Source organism: Micromesistius poutassou (genome assembly GCF_964030765.1).
Source record: "Micromesistius poutassou genome assembly, chromosome: 3".
NCBI classification, from domain to species: Eukaryota; Metazoa; Chordata; class Actinopteri; order Gadiformes; family Gadidae; genus Micromesistius; species Micromesistius poutassou.
Window position 1 is genome coordinate 10,549,631 of NC_140273.1, and position 21,524 is coordinate 10,571,154.

General features: G+C 44.1%; 1 protein-coding gene across 1 annotated transcript in view; it reads right to left on the minus strand.

The window, feature by feature from the left end:
* LOC311340577 (uncharacterized protein) overlaps window positions 1-11,622 on the minus strand; it is a gene marked incomplete at both ends in the record, with an annotated part of 33,324 nt that extends 21,702 nt beyond the window's left edge. The window contains 3 exons of the mRNA XM_084465435.1: window positions 7,911-7,996; window positions 11,216-11,375; window positions 11,537-11,622. Of these exons, the coding sequence (XP_084321561.1) occupies window positions 7,911-7,996; window positions 11,216-11,375; window positions 11,537-11,622 (332 nt within the window). The remainder of the gene's footprint in view (window positions 1-7,910; window positions 7,997-11,215; window positions 11,376-11,536) is intronic.
* Window positions 11,623-21,524: the final 9,902 nt, after the last annotated feature.

The window sequence follows — 21,524 nt, forward strand, 5'->3', positions numbered from 1 at the left end:
TCAACTAGTAAGCTGAGGGATGATTCTTCGTAGATGTGATATCCAATCTGTATCTTATGTGTTACTCAAAGAGACATCATGGGTATCCAATGTACGGATGCTCAAACTAGTTAGTGGGAAGAAAAGACACCAAACTGTGGAGGAAAGGTTCTGTTTCCACACAGCACGGTGATGACAGGTTTCCTGGGTCTTGGTTTCTTGGATAGAAATGACGGCTCGTTGGTTTGCAGTCGATTTGAGGGGGACTTGCCTTGGGTTGTCCCATCTTTTCTCTGTTGGATGCATTAAGTTGAGGTGATTCTATTTATTTTTCTGTGTCTTCTGCAGTGAGAGACGGGGCCAGGCAGTTAACGTTAACGTTAACGTTAGCGCGGGCCCAGCACTTATCCCAGTGGCACGCCCGGGTTCGGGGGTGACAGCTGAGCAGATTGATGCGGGGACTGAGAATGAATGGAAAATAGAATATTATTTATTCATTGAGGGGTTTCAGAAAGGCGCAGAAACAAGAAAAAAACGAAAGCATGTCGGTCTGGCTGCCAGTAGCGTTCCTTATAAATGGAATGAATTCAAAAGCACAGCCTCTGTGTTTATGACCGTTGACTCACAATTGACAGCGATGTTATGTATGCATAGATGATGTTGTAATCTTATTGCCTTCTTTATTTGCTGTTTGTGATTTTATTAGTGAAGTATTGTATTTTCCATATGAAATGTTTTCATATTGAAAACAACATTTTGTAATCAAAGTGTTTACTGAAGAAATAATAAAGAACTTGGCAATGCGTGAACAAAACCTATGAGGTATTTCTTTGTTCAGTGAGAGAATATCCAAACATTGCAACAGGTATTACTTTTAACTGGAATTGAAATCTTGTTATGCAGATGAGAATACATATGCATTCTACTTCTCAAACAAACTTAACCTTTCCTGTGGCTAGCCTTTGATTTTAGTTGATTATAACTTGCATACACAGCCTCTGTCTCTGATTTGAATGTTTTTTTTCTGTTGAATCTCACAAACCTTTCCACTGAGGATCAGTTTTATGAAGCTGATGTATTGTGAAGAACTCATCAGGTCATGGAGCTGGACCCTCACCAAAATTGATCCTTTTTCATTTAATCTGAAATAAAATAAGAAATCCATCCCTACTCCCCGAAGACCCTTTGCTCAGTCTGTGAAGGGCCGTGTGGCTGTGGCCAAGAATGACAGCAGACGGGCGTCAAACCAAAACTATGTCGTTAATGAAAGCATGTCCAGCATAGCAATTAAATACATGTACCTGGGCATGTGTGTGTCTGTGTAAGAGCATGTATGTTTGTATATGTGTATATGTGTGTGCACGTATGTAATTTCCATTTAGATTTCCCTCAGGTCTGTGTTGGAGCGACTCGTGTTTACCGCTGAACAGATGCACTGCGCTGCAACCTCCGGTTATTTAGCTCAGAGGTCAATGCCGCTTTAAGAGGCTCCACTCTCCCCATGCCCGCAGGTTAGGTGTGCCGTAAAGCTATACAGAGTCTCGTACAGAGGTGGGCCCGCAGTCATCTGGAACACATCATCTTACAGCACATTTCATTCCCTGATAGCTGACGGGTGGCTGTGACATTACTGACAAATTATGCTCAAATTAGAGCTCTTCAGTCTTACCTGCAGCTCCTCTTAAGGCAGATGTGCACTCAAAATATGTTTCGAGGGGGAGGGGTATTGCGTACACGCTTTGATGAGTGGAATTGATGATAAGGGTTGATGCACTGTATATTTAAATTTTAAAACATAGTGACCGTGGTCTGCAGGCTAACCCTTCAGAACGCTACCACTGGGAGAAGCGTTTTATTATACCATTTATTTAGCCGGTTACTGGTGCCTCAACCCACTATCTGATGTTTACGCTCTGCTTGCTTCTATTCACTGTTTTTCTGTTTTTTTTATGAGGTCAGTTTGAGAGGACATCCTGTGGAGATGCGCAGTGTGCTCCTGGTTTCCCTTCCTGTTTAGATGGTGACATCCTCGAGACTCAGTGGGCCCCCTGGTCCCCCTATTTATTCTCTCACTGACTTTGGGACTTCTACTCCCCCCACCACAGCCCAACACACACACACACACACACACACACACACACACACACACACACTGCACTGATGCTCCTGCACCACCAACAATTCCTACCGCCAGTGTAAAATAAGCATGTGCAACACATGTATAGTATATACATACACCAACGTAAATCTAGATTATTTTGATTTGCTCTTGTAAAGTGTACATGTCCAACACATGCCTCTAGCCATATCATTGCTTTTTAGCCTTGCAAAGCATAAGTCATTTATAAATCATAGTTGTTAATAACTTAGTGTATAAATAATTTTCATAAATATTTGAACTTCTGGTTCAATATTTTGGTAATATTTTGCTTGTATTGTAAAATAAAAAAATTCTGATTCTGATTAGGAATCAGAAAAGTGTAAAAAGTGTAAAAAAAATAAAATGCCCACAATATCTAACCGCAAGAGTACCTGCACATAGATAACCTCCTACAGCCCCTCTTATCCTTGAGACGTGAGCCGTCTCCTCTGTCTCCTTCCCCATCTCCAGCACGAGACCTTGATATCCTCACACGTCAGTGCTCATCGATGCAACAGCTCCACATACCTCCCTGTCTTTCTCGGTTTCCACACTGAGCTCCAAATGGCACTTTGCGATGGCAGCGAGTCAACATTAATTACCTTATCAATGACAGAAAGTAGGTAGAATGGACATACATGTTCTATCTATTGGTTAATGTCTTAATTAGAGATGAAATGTGTCAAGTGGGTATCCTCTGATCTTCTTTAGAGCTGTCTGTTCATTGGAGGATTTTTAACTCATGGGACCATCTGACAACGACATCGACCAATTAAAGTCTATCATTTTTGCGTTTGCATTTGTTTGTGGACTTGACATCAAACAGTTAGAGGATGCTGTTTTTCTAGTCATGTTGCTGATTGGTCAAGTGACCGAAACAACAAAGTGGTGGATTCATAGATTCTTACTCCATAGTACTTGCCACGTTGATATGCGTTTCCATTACAGATTGAAACGCTCTGGTGACTTCAGCACTGCTTGCTGTTTGAAGCGCAAAGTTGTCTCTCAAATTGTAGGAATATAGACCTATAAAAATGCAATAAACTGAGCCTTCTTGTTTTTATGAGATGCATTTCCATGCATGCAATGTATGGCAGAGCTTTTAACAACTTTATTTGTTATAATTTGGTTGTCCTATAATGTTATAACATTAAAAGACGATTAAAGTGTAATGACGATTTAGATAGAAGTGCACCCTGGGGATTTTAGTTTGACGATATTCGCTAGAAAAAACTAAATCGCTTGATGAAATATTCATATTATTAGCTCATATTGCTATTGTTTCTTTAGAATATCAAGGACATCTTTTGGCACTCTAGAAAATATGTGTGAAACTGTGTTCAATGTGTCTTCAATATGTAAACACGAATAATCTGAAATAAATCAGATCTCAATCAACTAAGGAAGCAATAAAGGGGGATTATTGAATGTCAAACTGCATTCATCATCGCATAAGTAATTGTGTGTGTTCTGTCGTTTTGATATTGCCCAAAATATTATTATCTCTTAAACAAATCAATACAATTTTACGATTTTACGAGGCTATAATATAACACTGACAAAGCTACAATAAGGGTGTGTGTGTTGTTGTTGCCATCCACTAAAGACATCAGTTAAAGACACACCTTCAAGCGGGTGGCCCTGTTGTAAAGGAGGTGGTTTTTAGAGCCGTGCTTGGCTGTTGCACTGAATCAAAGTGAGTGGAGCCAGACCAGTATAGTGTAATGAAACAAGGCCATGAGGTAATCGGATTCTCGTCGAATTGAGGACTGAAAACCCGTGCTTTGTTTAATAAGGTTGTATTATTTGGCAACGCTAGAATGCTTGATTTCCCAAACATTTTGATTAGAAATAATAAGATCCAATGTGATGCTTTGTGCAAATTTACTTAGAGGAAAAGGCCAATACTCGGGGAAAGAAATAGGCCTTTGGGTTGTTTTTTTTGTCTTGTAAGCCATATGTGTACAAAGACCCTAATATCTAGATAAGTGGATGACTGTTAGCATTAGTAACGCCTTAAGCTGCAGCAGCTACTGAACAGAAGCACAGTAAGTCTTGGAGCCCCAACAGGATTATGTGTGGTGTAATTCAGTGTAGAACGCCATCCAGCCATAGGTCAGCAGGTCAGCACCATGAGTCAAGTCAAACTCATTTCTATTGGTACAGACCACTGCGCCACAGGCCAATATCGGCCCGTGGGCCAGTGGATACCGGGTCACAGAGATTTAAGGGGAGTGTTGTATACAACAGTCAATTACGTTTGGGGGCCTTAGCCTCTACGGCTTTTTCTCACATTTATTCAGCCCCTCCTTTACTTTTTGACATTTTGGTGTCCAGGGCCATCTCACTGCTGTGCGCTACTTTTACATTTGTCTAGAATGTTAACGCACATTTACTAACTTAGTTGTGATTGGCTAGTGAGACCAGTCCCAGTGCACACGCAGAGCACAATCTCATGCATACCCCGAAGCGACAGACAAGCTGATAAAAATCTTGGACGGCCACCAGCCCTGCGATGCGGCAGCCCAAATCACCACCAGCCCTGCGATGCGGCAGCCCAAATCACCACCAGCCCTCCGATGCGGCAGCCCAAATCCCGGTGGGCCTGATGGCCAGTACACAACTAGCCCCGCCCTTAGTCGCCCCAAACACTCAAAGGTAGTGCACAGCCTATTAAATGCCTGTCACTCTGTCGTTTTTGTTTGCTAAATGTAATGCATGTCCCGGCATCCATATTTGGTCATGACCCTTATATCGATCACAGATCAGGGAACGTTATAAGTCTTTTTTATTGTGTTACATAGATGCGTTATAAACTAACTAAGATAACAATGGCAAACAAACAGACTTTGATCGAGTTTGACAGTTTAGTTGAATTAGTTAGATTTGATGTGGCAGCCCCCCTATCCCTCTGAACGTTGAAGAGGGATCCCTCCTTCCAGGAATGGAAGCTGATAGGCTGACCTCACAGAGCACTCTATATCCTACCTCCCTGAAAACATATGCACAAGTCTCCCGTCAATGACTCCTCAATGAACTGCAGGTGTGCATACCCATACACGCTTCAGGCTGGGCAAAATGAACGAGCCAAACACAGCCCTCGCGGCGCACTTTAAACTTTTCTCCTTTCTGCCGAACACCTCAGGAAAGTATTTCTAAGGAAAACTGCTGCGTGTCGGATTCTGCCTGTCTGAAGTAATGGCACCCATCCCCACTCTCATTTGGAGAATGGCTGCATCTGCTTTGACGAGTCCACACAGCGTTTTTTAAATGGCTCCCCTCAGGCTCCAAGCTGGCCATCTCATGCCAGCGATGCCTGCCACTACACCTTCACGGCTTGACCTTACGGAACCCATCCTCTCCTCCTCTCTTCCATTTGATGACCCCTTTCCCCTGCTCTATGGATTTCTTACTTGTTCTCCATGCAGAACCCTGACGTTGAGTCTGGTCAGAATTAGTCCAAACATGGAAATCCAACATGGACGCAGAGACCCTGTGACGTCACTGGCAACGGGGTCATTTGCGTATCATTTGCGTAATAGCAAGTTTTTATTCACTTTTTTTTGTTTCCAAAGGCAATGCTACATTTCTGTGACACATAACTGAAGAATACTTGTTGGTTCTTTGAGGCACTTTTTTATTCCACTTCATATTATGTTGCTACTTAACTCTTATCATAAGGGACTTTTGCAGATATATAAATATATACATGTTAGGCAGGTTAGGCATTCTCTGCCCCCTCCTTTCCCATAATACACTGACAGCACACATGCTTGGACGTTTGGTGTCCTCTGTTGATAAAAAGCAATCTGCCACTATCGCTACGGCTCTCCACTCGTACGCTCTTATCGCCTGGCCTCAAGCTGCTGTGTTCCAGGTCCACTTTCTAAGTGTGTGCTCCATGCTAAATCAACTAAATTACTTCCCACTCACATCCTACTCTCCGGGCGTTACATTGGGGTTTATATCTCCCAGCACCTCTCCCTCCTAACTCCTTCCTCTCTCCTTCCCTTGACTCCCCCATTACCTCTCCTCTCCCCTCACTCGGAATCCGGTTTCTCCCAGGCCCTGTTCTCCGTTTTCGCTTATTAGTTCTGTGTTCGGGTTCTCAGCCCTGCCCAGGAAGAGGAGGTGGTTGTGGTGGTGATGGATTGGTGGGTGAGTGAGTAGGTGATAGGAGTTGGGGGCGTGGGTGGACTCAGCGTTTGACCCCGTTGTGTGCTCTCCTGTCACCAGCCTGCTATAGTGCCACCCTTGGGGGCGTGCTGGATGTCAGGCGAGGCCCTGGTGGTGGCAGAGCGCTCTGACGGTAATTGGCTGGATTGGCGCTGGCATGCAGGCTCCAGCTGACAGCTGGCGTGTGGAGACGTCTCGCCAATTAGGAATAAACAGATAGCAGAGCCTGTGCGCTGTCGCCAAGGGCATGGAGGACAGACGCACGCTTTAAGGAGAGTTTGAGTTTTTCACCGTTTTACTCACCGGCCTCACTGTTTGTTATCTTTTTTCTAATGGAACCACAAGACAGAGGTTCACACGTCTCACAGTAGGTGGGAACTTGGCTGTTTTATGTTTTTTTTCTTCTGGCTGCTAATGATTTGAAATAGTCCAAGAGTGGCTTCAACTGGCGCAGATTCCCCACACCACCAAATGGCAGTTTATGGCGTACAGAGTACAGAATTTAATCACAAAACTAAACTGCAATAGTAAACAGATTACAGAAAAAAACTCCATTCTGTCTCGTTGGATAAATGGAACATACATTAAATCAGAATATCTATTGTCCATCAAATAGTGAATTCATTAACTACAATTTGTTTTTAACTTTCAGTCAGGAATTGCACGGATGTCCGATGACTCATTTCCGAAGCCGTTTTTTTAAGGACCAGGTTTGAAATTGTGTGTGTGTGTGTGTGTGTGGGGGGGGGGGGTTGTGTGTGTGTGTGTGTGTGTGTGTGTGTGTGTGTGTGTGTGTGTATATGTGTGTGTCTTGTGTGTGCGTGAGCAAATGTTGTGTAAATGTAAGTGTGTATCTGATCTAAGTAAGTTTAAGAGCATTTATAACCCCAAGAGAAACTGAGATTGATGCATTTTTCTGAATCAATTGTACATGGTTGCACTGGTAAATACATTGAACAGGGTTGGCTTTTAAAGCCTGAATAATCTCATATAGCATGACCACCAGCAAGCCATTCTGGACTGCAGTATGTGTTTTTCGCCTTAGAATAAGAGAGGAGGGAGTGTGCTCCAAGTAACAGTCACTAGTTTGAATTGGCATAACACAGCTAATTGGTTGATTGCATTCATTTATGGGCCTTTTTCCCTTACAGAGGCCATCTTGGTTCCATCTTGGTTCCATCTTGGTCTTAAATGCTAGCTGGGTGGGGGAACTGAACACAGAATTCAACATTCAGCTCCCCCACCAGGCTAACGTTAAGAACTAAGATGGCAGCTATTTGAAGGCTTATTGATCAAACCTCAGCCCTATAAGGAAAGTTTGTAGCGAAGGAGACTTTAGCAGCAAATAAATTCAAGATGCCTAACCCCTACCTGCTACACAGTGACTCAATTTAAGCCGGTTCGGATAAAAGCAGTCAGCTTAAATGACTCAATAGTTTATCCTACAAATGGGTGGCCGATTTTGCTCGTGACATTCAGCTACGGTAGATAGTGTAAACATGGCAACAATCACAAGGTCTCTTGCAGTGCTAGTTCATTCTCATTGTATAAGCTATTTAAAATTGTCCTAGTGTTCTTCTAGTGTTATTTATAACCGTTCAAAGACAATGAAGACTGATATTCATGTGTGTGTGTGTGTGTGTGTGTGTGTGTGTGTGTGTGTGTGTGTGTGTGTGTGTGTGTGTGTGTGTTTGTGTGTGTCTGTGTGTGTATGAATTTAGATTCGCATCACAGACTATACAGAAGCCAAATGTCATCAAATGCAAATGATTCAAATCTTTAGAAGTTGCCCTCAACCGGCTTCTGTAGTCCGATAGATTGAGGGGACTACGTTTCCCATATTTGCACAGCTACACCGCGTCCTCTGGTTTGGTTTTATTATGCAATGACATTAAAAACTGTGAACTCAATGCTCTCTGCTGAGAATTATAATTAAAAGATTATACTCCTTACCTGACAGGCCATAAAACAGCATATGTCTCCATCGAAGATTTATGGAGCTTCTACCAATGTTTGCCGAACTAAAATTGGTCTGCAAGAGGCTCAGAGGAAGAGGAACCTGACAATATGGATTCCAATAGGATTTACATTTTATTTTCCAAGTTGATCCTATTTTTACGTTAGCTAATGTTTCTTGTTGAATAATGTTACCTCTGTGTCGCGTTTCCCTTCCATCATATCACTACTTCGTGCCTCTTTGCCCATTTCAAATATTAGTAGAGGAAGACATTGTCAGAATTATCAAAATGTTCTCTCAGTATTGTACTGGTAACAGTAGGCTTTAGGATATAGTTGTACGCCTGTATTGAAAAATAGAGAAAGAGAATAGAGGGAGAGAAGTTAGAAAAAGAGGGGAAGAAAGAGAGAGGTCATAAAAGCATAAACACAAAAGATGTGGTTGTGTTCTCTGCTTGGCTTGTGTTGCCTTTCTTCCTTGCATGTGGTTCTGCTGTACATTTCCTTTGAATCTACCCCCATGCCAATGTTTCATCAGTGTGGACCCAGGAAGGGTGTGGATTACAGAAACACAAGCCAGCAGTGTTTTGATCAGAAAGCCACTGTATTCATCTCTCCCCTGGGACAACAGTCATCACAGTAGCACCACACATGATGAATAATTCATCCGTTTGAATGAGGGGTTCACATATGAAGAAATACATCCACAGTTAATGAACATGTTTCATATTAATAATTTCCTAATTGCCTGCGGTTTGCTCTTCTTGTAACCTTCTTACCTCGCTGGGGGGGGGGGGGGGGGGGGGGATGACTTTATCTCATCAACTCTCAGAGCAACAGTAAATCTCCTAAGATATCGGGGAGGATCGTGTGGGTGCTGCAGTTCCAAATCTGATGGAGGGGGATATTATCGCTGCAGACACTGCCTGATAGTGAGCCAGGACTCAAGCCCTGTGTGTGTGTCTGTGGGTAAAGGTTGTGGTATAACCCCTGCCAAACACTGTTCCTGAAATTAAGTTCTGTGCATCTGGTAAAGGTCTGTATATTACTATTGCCAGAGCCTAAGCCGTGCGTGTGTGGCTGACAAAAGTCTTGGTTTATCTGCCAGATACTGCTCCTTAAATTAAGCTGTGTGTATCTGGAGATCTTCATATTAACACTACCAAATACTGATTCTCAAGTTAAGCCTGTGTGTGTGTGTGTGTGTGTGTGTGTGTGTGTGTGTGTGTGTCTGTGTGTGGGGTTAAGGTCTTTGTATAACCACCACATAGAGAGTGCCCGAATGGGAGGGATTTCCTTCACCAGTGCTTTGACACAAATGAACACAAATTAATGCTTTCAAGCTACTGCAAAGCATCTAGTCGATCAAATGTCAGAGGCATGAGAATCAGTTCTAATCAGTTACCTTGCAACAAAGAGCGCTTTGTTACAAATTGCCTATAAAATAAAAATCTAATCCCACTAAACTTAGTTTTCTGCCTTGTTTTTTGTTGTGGTTCAGTCCATTTGGACACAGAAGGAGGGGGTCCCTATTCTGTGGTCCTTCTACCCTCTGGGTTTGAGGGGATTCTTTGCCATTCAGAGGGCTCAACGTTTGGGGATGTCATAATGTGTGACCTTTGATGCCGCGGGAGACTCTTACTGTGATAAAGGTAAAAAAGAACTGACTTGACTTGGAGTGTTGACTTTCAATGTAATCCGACTCATAAAACGTTAATTTTGCCCTATTGTCGCCAGCTGGCTTTTTTGCTAGCACGGTACCATTTTTGGGAGGGGCGTTTCCCCACAATGTTCCTCAAATAGCGACATCCTTTTATCAACGCCATTCACCAGCCAGTCGTTTACGTGCCGGCGCTCTATGCTAAGAGCAGCGCGGCCCTGAAGCCCCCTCGACGTTCCCTCCGCCTCCCCCCGTGTCGCTGGTAAGCGATCTCACGCGGGCTCTTTCAGGCAGGGGATGTTTTCTACCACGTGTCAGCCGTCGAAGACATCACGATCAGACCGGATCAGACCTGTTTGCCTCAATGTCTTTCATCCATTTCTCTCTCTCTCTCTCTCTCTCTCTCTCTCTCTCCCTCTCTCTCCCTTTCCCTCTCAATCTCTCCATCTCCTTCTCCTCTTTTTGATCAATTACTCTTCTGTATTGCGGGGGCTATTCATGATGATTGACGAGCCACCCGGTGCCGGGGGCTTTGAGAGGGAAAGAGGGGATTGTGGTTGATAACAGGCAGCGCAGCGGCTCCCGCGGGGGGCTCCTGCGTAAATTGGTTTAGCTTCAGAGTAAAGTGACAGGTACTGGTGGAGGGGCACGCTTTAGCATGCAGTGAGCACCGTTGCCTGTGTGTGTGTGTGTGTGTGTGTGTGTGTGTGTGTGCATGTGGGTATGTTTGTGTGTGTGTGTGTGGGTGTGTGTGTGTGTCTTCGAGTGTGTGTGCGTGTTTGTGAGAGTGTGTGTGTGAGTGGATGTTTGTGTGTGTTTGTGAATGTGTGCATGTGAGTGAGTGACAGTGTGTGTTAGTGTGTGTTTTGATACTTTATACCATGCAGGTCTCTCATTTAGCATTTCTTAAGATGGGTCCCAACTATCAACATATTCTTTCCCTCAATGTCTCCATTCAATAGATAACAATATTTCCACCCTGCAATAGAAAAGTGGTGAATGCCTGAACGTCATTCGACACCACATCCTTGTATAAGCTCAGTTACTTGCACTGTGAACCCACTGCCTCTCTCCCTGACTGTAAGCAACAACAAGCACAACAACTGGATTACCTATTATGGGTAAAGGGTGACAAAAATCTGCTGTAGAAACTGGTTTTCTGGCTCGTTAGTTTCAGAAAAGCAGAGGAGGGATGATTTGCAATGGAAGATGAGCACTACTCTGTTCTATCTATGAAAGTGTCTGCAAGTTTTTCTGTGTGTATGTGTTTGTGTCTGTGTGTGTCTGTATGCATGTCTGTGTACGTTTGTGTGTGTGTGTGTGTGTGTGTGTGTGTGTGTGGGGGGGGGCGGGTTTGTATGTGTTTCTATGTGTGCATGTGTGTGTGTCTCAGTGTGTGTGTCTGTGTGTGTCAGTGCATGTGTGTGTGTGTGTGTGTGTGCGTGTGTGTGTCTCAGTGTGTATCTATGTGTGTCAGTGCATGTGTGTGTGAGTGCGTGCGTGTGTTTGTGTGTTTCTCTTGGTGTGTGTGTGTGTGTGTGTGTCAGTGTATGTGTGTATGCGTTTCTGTGTGTGTGTGTGTGTGTGTGTGTGGGTGGTGTGTCCCGTCAGGTGGCTGTCTACACCTTTCCCATAGTCCTGGTAATTGAAGGCGCTTGTCGGCTGCAGCAGCAGCAGCCAGCGTCTCTGCTCCAACGTTGATCATCCCCATTTCATTGTGCACCTCCTCCTGTCGCAACGGATGGTTAACCGCCACAGAACAGATGGGGAACGGGGCTGCACACGCTGATATGCTGGGGAGGCGTGTGTGGATGTGAGTGGGAATGTGCACGTGTGACGAACCAACTTTGAAGGACAGGACACCGAGATAGAAAAATGTTCACCACGTGGCGTGTGTGCATGTGTATGTGTTTAACGCTGGCTGTGTGTCTTACCAACGGCATCTACTGATTGGTCGGCTGTCTGAAATTGCAACATTGCTTTTCATCCCACTTTTTCACAGTATGTATTGTCATTAATGAGAAAACAATGTAGCTCTTTCCCCCGGCTCATTATTCTTTGGAAATCGATGTCAAGAGATGAATTATGTTTATAAAACCTGTGTGTGCGTGTTGGCTCATGTTGAAATGTTTCCGACCTTCCCTTGACAGGTCTTCCTCCTTTTCAACCACATTTATTCCACCAATTTGTTTTAGAGAGGAACGAGAAGGATAGAGAGATAAAGAAGGAGAGGGAGGGAGAGAGATAGATAGAGAAAGAGAGAGAGAGGAAGAGCTAGAGTCAGGGAGAAAGATGGTGAAATAGAGGAAGAGCTAGAGAGAGTGAGAGAGCTATAGAGAGAGAGAGAGAGAGAGAAAGAAAGAGAGGTAATTAAAGGATAGCTCCTCTCCAAACATCAGACCATATGATTGTACGTAGGATGATTCCATCCCATTGATCATCTCGCTGGCGTGAGCGTCTGTATTCGTACAAAGACATATTCTGTTAATGAACGTCAGGCCAACACAACGCGGCTGGATTCAAACATGTACTACATCATACAATGTCAGAAAACCGGAATTAACTGGAGAATCTAAGACAGTTTGGGATTCTGTGCACCGGAATGCTCTGTGTGTGTCAGTGCGACTGCGGTTCCCTGTCAGTTCAACCACCCAAGAGCAAGAGAGATAGCTGGTGTGTGTCGGGGGGGGCGGGGGGGGGGGGAATGAAGTAGGGTTGGTAAAAAAAAAAGACAACTGTAAGTGGAATAAGCCGATACTGGAGCATGCCGATCAGGATTGATTTAGCAGCATGATCCCAGAGCCAGGCCAGTAGTCAGCCATACCCGGCTGTAATTAGTGTAAGAGTGTGTGTGTGTGTGTGTGTGTGTGTGTGTGTGTGTGTGTGTGTGTGTGTGTGTGTGTGCGTTTTTTTCTGTCTGTGTGTGCGTGTGTTTCTGTGTATTTCTGCCAGTGTGTTTCTGTGTGTAGGGGTCAGTGTGTGTTTGTGTGTGTGGGTGGAAAGTGGAAGTTTGGATGGAAGGAAGTGGATGTGTGAGTGCTTTATAATGATTTCTTTACACATAGAGAGAAGGATGGAACGAAAGTCAAAGAACAAGAGAGAGAGAGAGCGAGAGAGATAGAGAATGAGAGAAAGAGAGAGATAAAGTGTGTACTACTGTGTATTATTTTTCCTTTGTTTATTTCTTTTAAACTGCTTTGTTAAATTACATGATCCCTTTCCGTGCCAATAAACTTATTTCGAATTGAATTGAGACAGAATCATCATGCGAGAGAGAGAACCATAACAAGAGAGAGAGAAACATATTTAGAGAGAGAGAGAGGGGAGAGAGAGGGGAAGAGAGAGAGGGAGAGAGCTAGAGAGAGAGACGTAATGAGAGCGAGAGAGCGAGTACCGCAGGCTCCTATAATCATCTCAGTAGTTAATTAGTGTTGTTCCACAGCAGTGCACACGCCCCTGCTCGCGTTTCTATTAGCCAGGCCGGCGGGTACCGGTCTGTTGGCTCTGCACACGATTCCCTACCGAGTGCCCCCCACCTCCACCTCCCCCCCCCAAACAACCCCCTACCCCCCCTTCCCTGACACACGTCTTTCACACCCCTCATACAGAAATGCTATCGCGGCCACGGATGGTGTTACTGTTAGCTTCACACAGTCGGTACCAGATGTAAAACACACACAGAGGGGCTGGGAGGGAACGGTAAATCGCCGGCTCGTCACTGGCTGTGGATTCCTCAGAAGAAGGAACATCACGCTCATCGTTTTCAGAGATGGTGCTGCCGTGAGGGAAGCCCGGGCTTTGTTTCATACCGTCGGTCCGTCCTTCCCTCCTGCCGTCCGTCCGTGTCATTTAATGTACAGCCACCACCGCCAGGCTGTACGTTCTGGGAATGTGTGTGTGTGTGTGTGTGTGTGTGTGTGTGTGTGTGTGTGTGTGTGTGAGCCGCAAATGTGGAAAATCGACCAGGTCGTTGAGTTTTTTTGCGGCATTTGTTGCACCGTTAGAGTATCGTATCGACCATATCGGCCCTGTTTTAGGATAAAATGTGGAAGGACAAAACGGTTGAATCAAAAATAGAACGTACAAATTTTGAGGACTCTGCGATTGTGACTTCAAGTGTCGGCTTTTGCGATGTGTTCAAGTGTTTTGTGATGATAGTGTTGCCGTCACTGCAAAGGCCACATCTAAGTGCACCTCTTTGATACAACCAGAGCTGCCAACTCTCACGGTGTGACACACGCTTTTGCCTGTTTACACACGCTCACACGCCACACATCCAATTTCCCACGGCAAAAAAACAACAAATAAATCTTATTCCATCACTTCATGGTTTTATGGTTCGTTTTACACTCAATCAGATGTGTTCTTGATCCATGCTGCAAAAAAACGCAGAGAAGTGGAAAACAGACATCCGTTTGGATTAACAGCTCTGTGTTTTCAGCATTTGTTTAACTGGTGTTGGGACAGACTTGGGGGAATGACTACATTTACCGGAGGGGATAGAGACGGTAATGAAATGAACGGTGTGGAAACAAATGTGAAACATGAATGTCTATGCCACATTTTAAACCCACACAAAAATAATGCATCCTCCTATTAATAACTATGAATTTCAAAATCGGTTGGGCTTCAAACTGTTTAACTCTTGCTTTGGAAGGTAATGATGAACCGAAGAGAAAGAGAAACCGAGAAAGTTATACAAAAAGAAAAAGGAGATGAGAAGAAGGTAGAGAAGGAGAAGAGAAAAATTAAAGGGAAATTGGACAGGAAGAGAGAGGGAAACTGGTGGATATCTCAGCATTCATGACTCAAGAGACTCTCTGGGGAGATCAGGCTGAATATAGAATGCTGTACTTTTCTTTTTTTCTGCACGTGTGTACTCTGTGCTGCTTCAGTAAAGTAAAATTAAATTAAAGTAAGTATTGAAGGCCTGCTGTGTACACTGCGTCATTACTGGAGACATGAATGGAGAACTTGGTAGTGCAAACTGAAAGGAGGGAGAAGGGGTCAAAGGTTACTAAATGAAACATTACACGTACGTCATTATGAAAAATGGAAATATTGGCATTGGGTGCCTTTTTCAAGGGGTTCACGGAAATAAAATGTGTGCCATTGCCGACATCAACATAAAATTACCACTTTTTAATGGGCAAAAAAATCGGATTATACGTAATTGCCTCAGCAAGTCCTTTACACAATTACACAGTGGAGTGTTAAATAATCCAAGAGATCATTCTGTCTCTAACGGCGCCGGATAAATAATATCTGAGTAATTAGAGCTCCTAGGACCCTGCTGCCACTTCTAGACCCTGAACAAATTCGTCAAGCTTGACCATAATTCACTCCGTACAAGCTATAGAGGAATGATTGTATTCTGCACTCGCTAAGCCACAGCAATTCCCTGTCTCTTTGCTTTCCACTAATGAGTTAAATATTGCATCGGCTACCCATTGGAGTTGGACTCAAAGAACTGAAACGTGATTTGTGAGTTGGCCTTGGAATCAGAATGGGGCATCAGTTATTATATGGTAGGTGTTTCAGTCCTTATAGGCCATGGGTTTCATTCCTTATAAGAATGGGGTATCAATTATTATATAGTAGGTGTTTCAGTCCTTATTAGGCAGGGGTTTCAGTCTTTTTAAGGCATGTGTCACTGTCCCCGCAAGACAGGTTTGTGTGCTCAGATGCGGTGATTCAATTAGTGTTCCTCTCATTAGAGTGGAGCATATCTCCTGCTTAATTCCGATTGAACTTGAAGTTGAAACGCCAGAATTGAGTATGTGTGTGTGTGTGTGTGTGTGTGTGTGTGTGTGTGTGTGTGTGTGTGTGTGTGTGTGTGTGTGTGTGTGTGTGCTTGTGACCATATGCTTGCATTTACATACTGTGTTTTCTCATCATTCATTTGTATTTGTATGAATGTGTGTGTGTCGGGGGGGGGGGGGGGGGGGGGCCGGGAATTAACTTTGCTGATACAAGGAATTAATGAAGGCATCCTGCACATGTAGCTAAACACTCATGCACACATATACACACATATACACTTTCAATATTGACAGAACATCAGCAGAATGTGCTGACCCAGCAGCTTCCCAGTGTTCTGCATATGCATTACACACACACCCAGCACCTGGCTGCCACTGCCACTCCAGTAGAGACATCTGCTGCCCCATCGCATGGCCCACATTGCTGCATGGGACCAGGCTAGGATTTTATAAGAAAACGCTGTGATTCTATGCAAGTCGCCTGTGATACTATGCGGCCAGTCTGCATCTGCATGTGACCAGGCTGCGTCTGCATGTGACCAGGCTGTGTCTGCATGTGACCAGTCTGTGTCTGCATGTGACCAGTCGGTGTCTGCATGTGACCAGGCTGTGTCTGAATGTGACCAGGCTGTGTCTGCAATCTCTGCAGTTTCAGCAAATTAATGTCTGCATTAGATATTCCAAAACGGATCCCCTGTGTCCACCACTGCCAAACGGTGCTGCATCGGCTTTGAGATGCACCGCCAACAGCAAGACGTGTTACCCGGCGTGGGGGAATTACGATTAGGATGTATAGTCCATTCCCCATTGTATCCATTCTATCACCATGCTTTCTCAGGAGTCACACAAGACAGCAGGTTGATCAGCATACCCTCTCTCTCTCTCCCTCTCACTCTCTCTCTCTCTTATGGTGCTCTCTCTATCCTATGTTGCATCACTCTCGTTCTCGCTCTCTCTCGCATATATTGTTCTCTCTCTCGCTCTCTCTCTCTCTCTCTCGCATATATTGCTCTCTCTCTCTCTCTCTCTCTCTCTCATATATTGCTCTCTCTCTCGCTCTCTCTCCCTCTCTCTCGCTTTCTCTATCTCTCTCGCTCTCTCTCTCTCTCTCTCGCGCTTTCTCTCTCTCTCTCGCTCTCTCTCGCATATATTGCTCTCTCTCTCTGTACATTCTCATTAGAAAGCTCATCCATCTTATCTGAAGTGAGTGTGGAAACATGTACTCATGGATTCAGGCTTGTCACAGACACGGGTGCACACACACATAAGCACACATGCACACACAACACCACACCTGTATGCACTAAACGTTATTCTCAAAGGAAATGACACGTGAAAGCACAATCACTCAGAGGAGCACAGACACAGAGAAACATGTGTAGTACACACAGACATAAACAAACATGCAGCAACATAAAAGCTGCACAATCAACTCACAAACAAAGCCATTGATTGCTTGGAAAATGCATTGATTTATAAGGTGGGTTATGACCATGTCAGAGCTGCAGCTCCTATTGAGATCCAGGAGAGGAGTTACAACCCTCATGATGCAGCTTATGAATGCTTTCTGTGCAGTTGTCTGGTTCCCAGACCACAGCACAGCCCTGCATACAAGGCAAGCAGAGTATATTCATACAGCACCCCTGAAAACAACACCACTGTACGTGGTGTCGGAGTGCTTTAGGCTGCACAGTAGTACAAACTGGAATACGTTACATTTGTCTTTTCATTATTTTTTTGGGATCGTATACACCCAATCGGAATGCAGCCCTGGCTTCCGGAATTGAAGTTTGATTGCTGTAATTCCACCAACACCTCACGGGCCTTCACCCTAAAACGTTATAGCGTCCCAATACTCAAAATGAAGTTTCCTTTTCCAACAGAAAGTACATCAAATACAAAATAAGCATATATATATATATACATATATATATATATATATATATATATATATATATATATACTCTCTGTGGTAAGTTAATGCATCCTGAATTGCACAGTGCACCTGCCCTTTCCTCTTTACACTCTTTCCGGTTGGCTCGGTTGGCTCCAATATCAGCACCTCACTTTCGGATCGAATTCATCAGGAAATGAAGCCAGGAGGAGCACTGAATTGCTCTCTGTTTCAAACCCCACTGGGGAATGTACTGAAATGTCACACCTGTAAAGCACAGAACTTAATTTTTTGTGGGAGGAAACATTAAACAGAAATACAAGAAAGTGAAGAGTTGAAGTGTTTACCGCCTGCTCGGTGGGCATCTGGCGCTGGCCTCAGCAGGGGGGCGAGCTGTGATCCTATCAGGTGTCCCACAGTGTTTGTTTTCATTTCTGGTTCAATCTCCGCTCAATCTGACATTCGCTGCTGGAAGAAGTGGCAGTTAGTGTTTTTATTGGTTTAATAACGGCAGTAACAACTCTGTCTCTCCACGCCTGTGTTGCGCTAAGATACCGGCCCGTTTGGCCGCTTGTAATTTAAGCGTTCGCTTCTCTGCTTGTCTTGGTGGCTGATAGTCAGAGAGGACGGCCGTAGAAACCTATTTTCATTAATACCCGGGGTTTTATCTACATACGCCGGTTTCACAATTTCAACAAAGAGCAAAAGCCAGAGTTGAATTGCCACGTTTTATTACTCAGATAATGAAATACTGAACATGTAGCTAATGATGCCATGTCCATGTCTGTCATCAGCTTCACAGTAAAACATAATGACCTAAGAAAACTTTTGTTTGCTTCTTATGTTGCTTCAAAACAACCCCCACTGAACTTGAATGAATTTTGAATTGTAACTGTATTTCAACCGATGGCTCCTCTACCTGCCTGTAATGCACATGCAGCAAACAACAGGAGGAACACAGGTTGGTCTTGGCGCCTCGGGTGAGTGTGAAGGGGCCCAAAGGGGCTACAACAGGGTGTTTATAGAGTCCTTCTCTAATCCATACCACTCCTGGAAGTGCTTTACAATGATTGCCTCGCATTCATACATCCACACTTCACTCACTTCTGTAAACCCTGCCTGTTCTATGGTGATCAGGGTTTTTGTGTGCCTGTGTGGAAGTTGACTCACCCAGAAAAACCTGATTAAAACCCATTACTTTGATTCACTTCATCCTCTCATTCTCTCTCTCTCCTGCCTCTTCACCCCCCTCTCATCATCTCTCATTTCCTATTTTATCTCTTCTCCTTCCATAAATATTCTCCCCCTTGTCTCTCTCTGTCCCGCGCTCTCTCTCTCCGCCCCCCCCCCCCCCCCCCCCTCTTCATTCCCCTCCATCTCTCATTTTCTTTTCATCTCTTTTCCATAAACTACTTATTTCACCCTACGTTCTCTCTCTCTCTCTCTCTCTCTCTCTCTCTCTCTCTCTCTCTCTCTCTCTGTCTCTCTCTCTCTCCACTTCCTGTACCTCCTGGCTTCACCATCAATAATTCACAACCTTCTGCAGCAATGGAGGCCTGATGGACTGATTAAACATCTGACAGAGAGAGAGCAAGAGGGAGAGAGGCTAGAGCGATGGGGAGAAGGGGGAGGTGGAGAGGGAGAGAGATGTTACAAGAGGGGGTAGGAGAGTAGAACAGATGTAGACAAAAGACGACAAGAAGAGGACAAGAATTGTAATGATTGGTATGGGAGTCTGTGGACAGTGTTTCCAACACTGCCAGTGCTGTGCAAACTTTTGCATCAGGTGCCCAGATTTGCACTTCCTGGCAGCTGGCGAGGAGTACCTGTTCATCTCATGTTTTAGGTCAGCGTCTCCCAGGTGAATATATGTGATGTGGTTCAGATTCTCAGGCAGATTGAGTGGAAAGCTTCCGATTGCACTGTTTTGCTGTACGTTTTGAAGGAATAGATTGTGTGCAAGTGTGCGTGTGCCTGTGTGCGTGCATTTGTGTGAGCCTGTGTGCATGTGCGTGTTTGTGAGGGTGTGCGCGCAAGTGCACACCAGTTGGATACAATGTACCATGATAGTATTACAGCTTTCCATGAAAGCCAATATTAGGATTGTAATCCACAGTTCACAGACCATAACTCAACATGCCCCACATTTAAAGGGGCACTATGCTGATGATGTACCTTCCTAACGAGACGATAAATTAATAAGAACATCCCCTCTCCTTAAATCTGTCAGCACAAATCTGTGCCCCTCCTGAACAGATAGAGGACAAAGCCAGGGTCATGGGCTCTGGCTTTAAATCTACCGTTGCCATAGAAACTCATCAAGTCAGCCTGATACTTGCCATGCTAGTAACAGGCAAGGAACAGGCTGGCAACAGGCTAGTAACAGGGCAGCAACTGGCTAGCAACAGGACATGAACAGGCTACTGAAAAGCTAATGATAGGCTGGTAATAGGATACTAACCAGAGATGTATAGTAACGGAGTAGAACTACTTCACTACTGTACTTAAGTACTAAAATGCTGTATCTGTACTTTACTGGAGTATTCTTTTTTTCTCCTACTTCACTACATGTTTTTGATGAGTTTAATACTTTTACTCCAATACATTTTTCATGTGCTGAATCGTTACTCGTTACAATTATAAAAATGTTATCCCATTGATTTCTGTTGGAAGACTCATTGTCGTTGGCCGGAAACGGAAAGGGGGCTGTTTACGTTTGGTTGTAGTCTTTTCGTTCGGTTCTCCGTCTCAACAGTAGGGCTAGAACCAAACGAAAAGACTACAACCAAACGTAAACAGTCTTCCAACAGAAATCAATGGGATTTACAAAATGCAACAAAATGCGATAAAATAGCAATCAAACACGACAGAAACTGTATTTTGCTACGATACTTGATTTGGAACATCAACAAACACCACTAACCACTCGGTGAGTTGTACATTTCTGAAAACGAATGTTTAGGGTTGTTTTAAGGACATGTCGCCAGCCATTCTGAAGCAGGCAGGGGCGATTCTAAATTAGCCAAATACCCGAGACAGGACCAATAGTTCTCTATTTAATCCTAGACAAACTAGAAAGGGGGCTCAATGTTCAAAATACCGGAATTGTCCTTTAACTTACCCATGTTTGTCACTTAGCCGTTTTCTTGGAATACCCCTCTGGCCTTTGAGATGTTTTACACAATACTTTTACTTTTACTTTCAGTACTTGAGTAGTACATTTAAAAATAAACTACTTGCAATACTTAAGTACAAAACATTTTGAATACTTTAGTACTTCCACTTAAGTGGGGTGTTTAAAGAACACTTCTACTTCTACTCAAGTCACTTTTGTGATACAGTACTTGTACTTTGACTTAAGTCTGGGTCTCTAGTACTTTATACATCTCTGATACTAACAAGCTTATACAGGATAGTAACAGGATAGTTTCAGGACAAGTACATGCTAGTAACAGGCTAGTAACAGGATAGCAACAGGATAGTAACAGGATAGTAACTGCCAGACCATCCAAAGCTAAACCACAAAATTGAACACTATACCGTAATGTACTAAACTAAACTATCCCAGTAGGCAGAAATGTCTAGTGGTTGGGGTGTCTGACTGCAAGCAAACGAAAGGTTCTGGGTTCAAACCCCAAAGCCTACCTGCATACCTCCTTGAGCACCTGCTTGATGATGATGTTGATCCAAACACAACCCCTCCACTGCCCGTCACTGTGGATAAAAACCTGTGCAAAACTAAACAGTGAATACAGTCAGTACCGCACCTACTGCGGCATAACACCGCCATGTGTTGCTAGAGGAGCTACATTTAGCTGCGGGCTACAGCATCTCATATGCTCCAAATAAAATAAATATGGCTAGCCTCTGAGACAGATATATAGCTTGTAATGGTTGTGTAACTTACTCTGGCATGGTTCGGCAGGTGGAAGTGCCACTAATGAGGTATTTAACACC